Consider the following 11342-nt stretch of genomic DNA (forward strand, 5'->3'; position numbering starts at 1 on the left):
ATACATTATGAGGAACATTGATGTCTGAAAAGCACACACACACACACACACACAGGCAACACAAAGAGAAAAGAAGACATGTTAAAGAATGTTAGATATTTTATTTAATCTTATTTCATGTTAAATATCATGGGACAGGATTGTAAAGCATGGAGTTCTTCAGTCAACATTTGCCTCACACAAGTCAGGATATTCAATTTATGGAAGGATAAATCGAAATGAGAACAAATAATATTTGGAAGCCATGTTTTTGTGTCTATGTGGTATCAGAAAAAAAGAACATGTACAGGGGAAGAAGCACCCATTTTCCAGGTGGAGTCTTCACATTCATTGAGAAAAATAAACATTTTCAGAACTGACTGGAGCATTTTGATGTCGAACCCCATAGAGCAACACGAAGCAAAGTCTTTTACAGTTATTTCTTTAGAGTATTGGTTTATTATTTCTTCAACAGATTAAAATAACATGTACAAGACACTTAAAACATTCTGTGCCACTCTCATTAAAACCACAGAGAGAGAGAGAAAGAAAGATAGAGAGAAAGAGACGGAGAGAGAGGGAGAGAAAGAACAATTCAGATGTATTATTTATTGTATTGTGAAATTTCCCCACCAAGGTCTACACAGTACCTCGCCCTTATCGTGCTACTGCTGCTGTGACAGATGGAAGATTTTTTTCCTTTTCCCACTCATTCCAACCAGCCCTTGAAAACCCAATCCCTCACCACAAAACAAACTGTAAATGAGAACAAAAACAAAAACAATAGGATAACCTTCATTCAGCTCATCTGTGAGATCACATGTACTTGTTTCTGTGTGTGTGTGTGTGTGTGTGTGTATATGCACTTCTCTGTTTAATAACCGCGTGACGTGGAGGAGGTGGCAGGGCCCGTGTGATGATTGTGTACACAGGTGTGTGTGTGGACCACAACGGACCATGTTAACCACTGATGACTTTGGGTTGAATGAGACCACACGTGGCGGCATTTTCTTCTTCTTGTTTTTTTGTTGGTGTTGTCGTCGTTACCCCCTCCAGGTTGGGAAAACACTGGGGAAAGGGGGTTTGGGGGGGGGGGGGGGGGGTACAGGGTGCAGGTCGGGTACAGACGGTTGTAGTTCGCCTTTCTCGTTATCTACAAGATGAACTTCCCCAGGAAAAATCCGATGAAGATGGCAGCGATGACGACGAGTAGTGAGGGCAGGGAGCTGGAGCTCTGTTGCTTACTCATCATGGCTGAATTTGATACCATGTTGTCAGGTCGCAGGGCCTTGCGCTGTCTCAACCCATCATCCTGAAGAAAACAGGGGGAGAGCATATTGTGAGCCAGCCTGTATACACAACTTCACAACTCTGCATCGACTTCAAGTGTTTAAAGCATCTGCATTTAAAAGGTACACAGCTGCTAAAATGCTGGTTCTTTGACAAAGTCGGAGCATTAAAGCTTTGCCATAGGTAGCATTTTGTCTCTAAGAATAAACAGAGGAAGGATATCAGAGAGGAGCGCTGACGGCTGGTAATTACCATGCGTGTCCCTACACCTGTGTCGCACCGGAAAAGAAAACTTGTAAGCGGCGAGATGTGGCAAAACCTCTCCACGCTCAGCGCACTGACAAGCCCAGCTCCGGTGCTGCAAATGTATGATTCATCTCAAATCGTGACTATGTTTCAGAAGCCCTCCTTTCAGACATCAAATCCCATCCTGACGTGAGCTCGGCGCTCAGGATACTGATGTGGAGGAATGTTAAATCTCCTGTTCCTCCACCTCTGTGCCTCTCGCTTCAGCCGTCTCTCCCGGCCCTGCCTTTCTCTCCAAGCGCTACTTGCCAAAGAGTTGAAAAGCTTGAAACGCCAATGTGTGCTTACCGCAGTGTAGCACTTAAAGATTTGGTTTTTACAGATAGAATGCCAACGAAGAGAGACGATCTGACTTGCATACGCTCTACGCTCTCTTCTGACAACAGATTATCAAGTCCTATCGAAGTTCCTGGTATCTAGAAAAGACAAGTATGTAAAGACTGGACATTACGACAAATTAATTCCATTTTAGATGAACGACAACAATCCTGATGACTACACTCAATAGGTCTTACATGGAGGGGAACTAATTTTTCTGATATTTGTATTATCGTGAAGAGAGAGCCTTACAACAAAATGGTGGGACCAAACTGATATTTGCCTCCGTAGAAATGCTGGGTACATCTGTGTGTGCCAGGCATCAATGAGAAATAGAACAGCAGGAAGATCAACACCACCAAAAACATCTCTTCAGTCAATCAAGAGTCTATCTATTTCATTGCGTAAGTGAATGTGCAAGAAAACAGCTACGTGCTGACATGGAACATTTTGATCTCAACACGCTTATGGCTTACAGCCTTTGCTATGAAGATCACACATGATTCACACATTAAGGCGTTGCGTGCAATTATATTTCTTGCAATGATGGATTATGAATAATATGGATGATGGGTGATGAATAAAATGCTGAAAAACCTCAAAAGCACATGACTTGCAAAACAAGAGGGGCTGAGACATCCAAGATAGTTTCTAAAGTGACCTTGTGGACAGGAATGCAATCACGTCCACTTCCTCACTTCCTCACTTTTGCAAAGAAAAAAAAAAAAAAACCCTGTACAACCTGGACAACTTTTGAAGGTTACCTTGAGTTGCCTGTTCTCCTCTGCCATTCTCGCCACCTCAGACTGCAGCCTCTTGCATTCCTCTTGGAGTTTCTTCCTCTCCGTGTCGTCCAGAGACGAGCTGGCGGGCTTGGGGGCCGACGTGCCGTCCGGTTTGGACACGTGGAGGGCGGGTGCGGATTTGGTTACGTCGACATCATTCTGCAAGGACCAGCAAGGTGAGAGTCTTGAGAGGGGTGCAAGGGCCCTGAAAAACTACGGCGCCAGAAAGCAAAAGTCCACCATTTCCGACTATTCGCTAAACCGGCTGATTCTAATTAACACAACTCTACAGCTTGGTAGGCTAATGAAATACTCTCTCCAATGAACCAGTGCATGGTAGGACTTCAACTTTCTGAAGCTAGTTTTCCACCTCTGGTTGTGAGCAAGCCTTCCCAGTGGGGTTCCTCAAATCAGATCCTAAGAGTCCTAAGGCTTTATTATGCATCTCCTAACCTCCCTTAGTGGTCATTGCTCTTCAAGTCATTGCATTGTTTTTTGTTTTCTTCTTCAAATTCGTCAGATTTTTTTTTTGATGCCAGATTTGAGGAACACCACAACAGACGCACTCTGGTAATTCACAGGCAAACATGCCAGACAAACACTCCAGTTTTTCTTTCATGGTTAATTAGGAGCAATTTCATTGATGTGTGTGAGGCGTTGTGATGTTTCTGTTGCGGCTGGAGTTAATTACTCTCCAGGAGAAGAACTCTGATTCATCTGCTAGGGCTTTTTAAGTGAATAACCACTAATTTAGCCTGTAAGTCTGTAAATTAGCTGATAATTTTGTGCCGAATCCTCATAGGACTTCGTAGGATTTTCCCCTTCACTGACATTTTTAACTGCCTATAAGGCCAAATCAGCAGTTGGCTAACATGGCATGTGTTGAAAAGCAACCTTGCATTTTTATCCCTACATTAGTCTTCATCAGGGATTTTTCAGACATACTACAAACAGGCTCTGAGTTATAAAGAGGAAATGTAAGCTTCGCTCAGAGCTGCATCCTGCCATTTTTGATCTAAAGCCTTACCCATGACCCTACCTCTGTCTCCCTGCCACAAACCTTCCACTTCCTGCCCTTCACTCTACTGGCCTGCTGAGGCATGTCTGGGATGTCGCCCACCTCCTGGGGGTCGCACACGGCCCTGCGGCCCAGCGGGGTGAAGAAGTCGCCGGGGGTCATGGCGGCCTTGTCGCTGAGGTACTTGGGCACCTTGGGGGTGTACTGGGGGGTGTTGAGCCCTATGGGCCTGCTCCTGAGGTTCTGGTGGGGTGGGTGCCAGCCAGGCAAAAGGGTGGAGTGTATGGAGGGGTAAGGGGAGGGGGGGGGTACAAGCAACATGCAAATCACAAGCAGGGTCTACAGAAGATCTTTAAACAGCTACAAAGGCCCTTAGCACAAACACCTAGTGCAAAAGATACCGGACTGGAGTCATGGATTGACAAAGGCAAGTCTCAATGCTGATCCAAGGCTCCCAAAACACTGTATTGTTTCCTCACGATAAAACTCTCTGCGGGGAGAGGAGGAACTCATCACTCAGCTCTCCCTTAATGTTTGAGATGAGATCATCATCAACCTCACACCCTAATCAAGGACAGACTCAGATCAAGGACAGGACCAACACATTACAGTGTAGTGGGACCCTGGAGAACATTCTACATTAAAGGTGCAGTCTGCGATTTCAATAGCATATGCTTCCTGTCAAATTTAGAGAATTATTCCTCACAGTCCTCCTAGCTGACTGTTCAGCTTTGGCACTCTTTTTCAGTAGAGCTGTTCAATTCCTTGCACTATATGTAGGGAAATTCCAACCGTGGACAATCAACAACCAAACCAAAATGTAACATTACACAACACGACGTGGGATACAACAACTGTGCACAGACGGCTGTCAGCAGTTGCAAACACACCTCTATTGTGTTTGCAGCTCTGCCTCTGTAACTGGGAAACCAACTTAGAGGACCAGGCCTGGACAGTCCCAGCTAATCAAGATGGTACTTCCGCAGCACAAAAGGGTGGGGAGCAATTTGAGTGCCCGTCGAGTGCAAACATCATCAACCTTTTATGAAACCGAACTGCAGACTGCATCTTTAAGCCATCATTTAAGGATGTGGACTTTATGGCACAGGGTTAATGAAGGTTAATGGAAAAGAGAAACGATAATGGCTGTAATCATGATGTTAGTGGACTCTGCTGTTCAAAGCAATATGTGCATAGCCTCCATTAATGATTGTACCTATGTGAATGAAGAGGAAAAGATGCACCTACAGTCAGGACAAGAGAGAGAAGGAGAGACAGAGAGCAGAGCAGCCTTGTAGGACGTGCCATAGCAGCGTGAGAGTCTCTGTGAGGACCAGAGTGTGTTGCATTATAAAAGAGCCCTGAAACCACAGCTAAATCACAAGCAACAGCAGCAGCAGCAGCAGCGGCACACAGAGCATGGAGCTCCAGGGCGCCGCTAACAGGCCAGCGGCTTGCGCTCGCGTCGCAGCAGTCCGCCCATACGGACGTCTCCACTTACCACTTTATCGTTTTCAGAAGGCATCTCAAACACGCATCGCAGCTTGGAGTCCATCAAGTCGTCTGGTTTCGCCTCTTTCCACTGTGAGATGTAGACATGTCAGTTTTGTGCCATGCATTTGATAAATAACATAATATCTTAGTGATCTACTAATATTTCCTATTAGACACGGGTCAATGATTCAGTAAAACTGTCGAGCGCTATGATAGATGGGTACTCCTTTGTACAAGTCATTAACAGTAGGGTTTTCACTAATATACACCACGTCACTGACTGTTTCTGCATGATATAATGCCGAGATGAAGTCGGGTGATTAACATTTCATTTTAATAGGAAATTTGTGCATGTTAAAGATTCATTAACAATTAAAGAAAGAACATCCATTAGTTTATTTATTGTTTTATCCAAGAAATCAATGGTAAATACATATACTGCCATCTACTGTCAAATGTCTTGAATTGCAGAAAAACACATGCTCAATGATTTTTCTGTTTTGCAAAACTGAAGAGACCCATTTTTTACTGAACTGTCAAAGTCATACAGCGGCTGAGGCTAGAAGCCGCGGTCAACAGAAAGAGCTTAGCAGAGATTCTTACCATTCCTTCAAGGTCTGGGACATTGGGAGGTGCGAAAATGGTCTGCACCATAAATTTGTGTTTACTTTTTTCATTTGGATCATAGTCAAACGGCTGCAGCATTACTATGGAGGAAAAGAGAGAGCTGTGATCAATACCATGTGGCAAGACATGCAACAAATGCAAAACTCTGACTCGTTAGATATCTAGTTCTAGATTTACACTTACATTTATTACAGTTTTTTTTCAATCGCTAACAAGCGCTTACCCATACTTCAGATATTTTTTCTAAACTCTTAACACAGACTCACACCTACAAAACACAATTGGCCAAATGGATAATTTTCTTCTCAAAAACACATGTTGTTAAATATATACTAACTCTTCATTTCAAAACAGAAAATATCTTTCTCTGCACACACTAACTTTACCAAAACACTGGAAATCTGACTCAAAATGAAATTATTCTGTCAAAGAATAACACTTGTTTTCTCTTCACAAGGTACATGCAGTCAATCAAAGTACACCAGGTTTCAAAATACTGGCTATTGTTGACATTACAATAACTGCATAGACTTTTATGTTTCAGTTTTATAGGTATTTGCATGCAAAACATGCTATCCACCGTTTTTAAGCTAAATTTCTTGGTTGGGAACTGTATGGCCACATGTAATGCTCACATTCAAAAGCATTCCAGTAAAAAGCAAATCAGTTGTTTCCCCTTTACTGTTTACTACAGGAGGTACAGTAGAAATACTGTTTACAGTATGATGGAGCAGAAAAAGTTTTACAGTATTGCTTACAGTGAACAAAATATTCATTAAAAACACACAAGAGCATTCTGAACAAAAAACAACAGCAAAAAGCCCAGATAAAAAGGGGGTATTACTGTATCTAATCTCTGCGATCTACAGAGTTAGGCCACATGTTTTCATCAACATCGCATCTGATATTATCCAAGGCGATGCACCTGGGATAAAACCATTTGGTAGCAGAAGCAGAGGTTTTTATACTGTATCTAAGGTTTGGAATATTGTGTTTGCTATTGTGGGATGTTGTGTGTTAACATTCGTAAATACTACAAAAACAATCCATAGTTTTGTTGGGAGGTATAGCTTGTCTGTCAAGAAAATGTAAGCATTGTGGAAATGTGTTCACTGACTGCATATTGTGTGAAAACGTGAAATGTGTGAATGGTATGGCCACAAAAGGCCGATGCTGTGCTAATTGTGTTGAAAACTGGTTAGACAAACGCTTGTCAGCGACTTAAAAAAACTCATTTAGCAGATGCCCTTCTCCAAAGAGACTTATATATGTCAATTATATTGCCATATGGCCATTCTCCCCACACAAACTTGGGGTTAAGTGCCTTGCTCAAGGGCACAACGGTGGAAGCCAGGAATTGAACCCACAACCTTTCAGGCAGTAGCATCCTAGCCCATTAGCCACTATGCTACGACCGCCTCATTCCCCAGTCCTCTCTTGTGTAGCCTACTGCTTGACGACCACAGGGTCCAGTTGATTACATTTCTTGATGCATGACCATGTGGTTACTGTAGAACATTTGCATTTAAATGCATCTACATTTAAAGTGGGCCCATGAATAGATTTCTGATTGTAACACCATCACTTGATAAACATGCCAACAACAGGTAATATTATCCTGAAATGAATGCAAGGCCAGTTTTGCCACCTCAGTCTCCCGTATCGGTTAGTGTAATATGGCAAGAACTTGTCATTTATTCAACTTACATTTGGCACGACTTGGCAAGACTATATTAGTAAAAGCGTCAATTTATCCTACTCCGATTTAGTTGCTGACACAGCATTGTCACACAGTCCAATTCAGACTGACAGAATCAACAGTACTCAAATTAGACAGCTAAGTGATATGATGATGTCAGTTGCAAGTGAGACCATTAGATATGATTGCTGGGCAATCACACATTTAAAAATTGATGGCCTTGAAATGTAATATGTTGGTCCCTGACTCCTGATGACTTGGAACACGGTATTTCGGCAGGGACAGGCAGCTCTTACCCGAGACCGTGACGGCGGCCCCTGGGTCAATGATACCGCTGTTCGGCCGTACACAGTACCGCCGCGGTGCAGTGGTCTTCACTTTGAAGCATACTCTTCTGTCTGAGGGGTTCCTCAGCACGAGGTTTGTGGTCACGACATCTGTGAAGGGACCTGCCAAACACAAAGAGAAGATGATGAGGAAAAAGAAGAGCTGGGTCTACGGTGCACACACAAACATGATGACTGACAGCACATAGACTAAATCGTTTAATAACTGGGATTTCCCACAGCTCACAGGTGAATAAGAACTGAGAACAGTGCATAGGCCTAAGACATTCACACATCAAGCCTGTTACGGCTCCCGCACACAGTTGCGTTCCGTCAACGCACGCCAGTGGGTGTTCCTGATGGTAGCTATGCAAATTACTTATAGGTATAACCGTAATTTGATTGGCTGGTGCCGTCTGTTGTTCGCTTGTTCGTAATTTGATTGGCTGGTGCCGTCCGTTGGTGCAGCAACAGCTGAACTTCTCAACGCGAGCGACGGGAGCAATGCGACGCAACGGACCCACAATTCAGTTCGGCAACGGATGACGTAAGCCCATGTAAAGTGAACAGGGTGCGTCTCCAGCACTGCAACGCACGCAACTGTGTGCGGGAGCAGTCACAGAGTCCATAAAGCAGTGTGTGCAGAGGTGCAGTATAGACAGTCAGTGTATAGTAGCCCTTATGCCTCCTACATGTAGACAAATTCAAAGAATAACATTTGTCACAACCACTTCACTCCTTGGGGTCAGGGTCTCATGTCTTGTAAGCACGTTATGAGCACCTTGGGTCAATTGCATTGCGTTTAAGTGTGCTATATAAATAAATGTGACTTGACTTGAGGCCCCAACATTTGTTTTCACCATGAAAGCTAGCCAGTCAGCGCAATTCTGAGCCAAATGCAAGACTACCTATGTGCATGTTTGAGTATGCTTAACATGTGTTTTGACTATGCTTGCATAAAACCAAATTGGTGCATAGGGCTTGCCAATGACACAGCTGATGTGTGAAAAACCTTGTTCAGATCATATTCACATGAGAAAAAAGTGCTGATTGGGTTCAATATGCAAAATATACAATACATTTCCACATATCAAATTCCACAATTCACTCAGTGTTAATGTATAAGAAACAAATTCAAACAAGCACAATTATGTTGTGTTTCAACGTTTCTTCTTTATCAGAAACTAGTAATGCATTCCTCTAACTGCTAGCCCAATCAATATTGAATTATTAGTGCATCATTTTTGTTGGCTTTATCCAGAATGAAGACTTCACATTCAACTTCAATCACACTTCACCCATGAATGGTTTAGGAAATTGCTGAGGGACATCTAGGCAACTTCCCTCGAGAAAGTCACAAGGTATTCAAACAGCTGAATGTTGCAATGTCAGTCCATTAACAACAATAAAGAGGCCATACTGTCAAATTCCCACAATTCAGTGCTACACCCAGCGTTCCCTCAAACAAGTTGACTCATAGTTTTGGTGAAAAGCAGGAACATGGGCGGTTGGAAGTTATGCGAAGGCCACCTTATAAGCTCCCTTTTGTCTCACACATAGCATATGACCAACATAACCACTTCTCCACATAGGATTACATTCACACTTAGAGCCTAACAAACTCACTGTTCACTTAACTACCTAAAGTACAGGGCAGGTGATTCAACTTAACTCCACAAGCAAAATAATATGTCCCAGTTAGAGGAAAAAAACAAGTTACAAACCCCACATTTACACACAAAACATCGACGAAACACTACTGAAGTGAGAAATTATACATTTACTAAGGAAGGATGTCAGCTAACGTCACCTTATTTACAGTTTGATCGATAAACTAGCGTTACCTGTCGATGATAGCTAACGTTAATAACCTACCTTACTAGATGACAAAGGTTAAGTTACTTAGGACTTATGAGGGCTTTTCTCCCATGCCAACCTGTCCTCGTGAAAAAGCAACAACCTCTGAATGTTTGCTTTAGCTGATGTTATTTCAATGCAATCGAGACGAGATATGAATAGCTAGATAACGACGAGTAGATAACATAGCTAGGCCAACTTGTAAAGGTTTAGCTTAATATCGGAAGTGGCCACTGATGCTACTAGTTGGCCTGCACCGAACATGAATCCCCAACCGACAGCACTTGTGTTGAAACAGCACATTGCTAAGGTTAGACTCCGTAGCCATATATGTTCATCTAGCTAACGCGTTAACACTATTAACATAAAACGTTAACTTGGCAACTTAACTTTGCCGTTCCCATTAAACAGCTTTAAATTAACATTTAGCTAACTATTAGGTAACGTTATGATATTCTAAGTTAATGTTATGTTGAGTTCCATTCAGCTTAGCTGCTAGGTTTGAACGTTAGTTACCGCTTCACCAGGTGGCAGAGAGCAAATCAGCCAGGTTGCCATTGACAATTTCAGTCACAGAGCATAACAAACTTCGTTAAATGCTACCAATCATTATCATTACCAACCATTAGCTAACTACGTTTACGTTAGACGTCTTACACAGCCAAAGCATACGGGAAGACTGGGTGGCCTTAATAGGTAACGTTAACATTTACTACTCAACTAGTCCCATAATTAGCTAAAGCCTGTAACGTAAACGTTAGCTGGTTCGCTGTACACTTAGCTAGCTAGGGTCAGCAAGATTAGCTAACCTTGCAAACTCTAACCTAGGTGATAGCAAACGTCAGTGCACACGGTGATCTCTTCAACTTGCTTCAGCACAATCGGCAGTTTGGCAAGGACAATATAACGTTATAGTTGTCCTAGACAGTCAGCCAGTCAAGTGTCTTTAAACAGTTACACAGCTGCCACGAATGTACTGAATCAACAGAACTGAATGCAGTATTTAGACCTGCTAGTGGAAGGCCTTAAAATCCCCGCTCCTTTTCGCAAAATGGCGGCGGCCATTGACAGGTGGCTATCGGGGTTGTAATATTATCTCTCCGGTGTATTGCTAGCTACTAGTGAGCGAGCGAGCTAGCTAGCTGGGAGAAGTTGTTAGCTAGCCTTAAGTTAGCCAGCCAGCTAATCCACTGCCAAAAACTGCTCATTCAAGAAATAAGGATAATGTTGCCGTACCTTTAAATTTGAGATCAGTCGATGGATCAAGAATTAAGATCTGCTCCGATTTGGACATGTCTGCTATCAAGTATTAGCTACAGATTGCCGAGCCGAGTAAACGTATTCGCCAAAAGCGCACCGACTTTCACCAGGCCAGGGGACGAGCACACGAGTACAGTGTCGGCGGCGCGCATCAATATGCACGTCACCGTCGAAAAGAGCCCAGGTAAAAGTGTAATTTAGTGATTACAAAAGCATCAGATGAAGAAATGCGAGGCTTAATCTCACTTAAATCGATGAATCCATGGTGAATGAAGCCTGAGGGACATTGCATTCTTTTGATGTCATGCATGTCAGCTGATGTGAGTATTTTACATAACAACAATTTAAGGCAAAGTGGTAAAATCCCATCTCTCGATCACTGC

General features: G+C 42.9%; 1 protein-coding gene across 2 annotated transcripts; it reads right to left on the reverse strand.

Moving 5' to 3' along the window:
* Nucleotides 1–81: 81 nt before the first annotated feature.
* Nucleotides 82–11102, reverse strand: vapa (VAMP (vesicle-associated membrane protein)-associated protein A). 2 transcript variants are annotated; one of them, XM_076291035.1, is made up of 6 exons: nucleotides 10936–11099; nucleotides 7813–7965; nucleotides 5794–5897; nucleotides 5198–5278; nucleotides 2658–2837; nucleotides 82–1291 (listed from the first exon to the last, which is right to left on the reverse strand). In XM_076291035.1, the coding sequence occupies exons 1-6, from the start codon at nucleotides 10991–10993 to the stop codon at nucleotides 1133–1135; spliced, it is 735 nt and encodes a 244-aa protein (XP_076147150.1). In that variant the 5' UTR covers nucleotides 10994–11099; the 3' UTR covers nucleotides 82–1132. The 2 variants fall into 2 exon arrangements, with proteins under 2 accessions (XP_076147150.1, XP_076147151.1); XM_076291036.1 differs by lacking the exons at nucleotides 82–1291; nucleotides 2658–2837 and adding an exon at nucleotides 2844–3939 and having other exon boundaries at nucleotides 10936–11102.
* Nucleotides 11103–11342: the final 240 nt, after the last annotated feature.

Source organism: Alosa pseudoharengus, unplaced genomic scaffold (assembly GCF_046254945.1).
Source record: "Alosa pseudoharengus isolate Yale_2024_CS ecotype anadromous, Long Island Sound unplaced genomic scaffold, YU_APseudo_1.1 YU_APseudo_1.1_scf_18, whole genome shotgun sequence".
Classification (NCBI taxonomy): Eukaryota; Metazoa; Chordata; class Actinopteri; order Clupeiformes; family Clupeidae; genus Alosa; species Alosa pseudoharengus.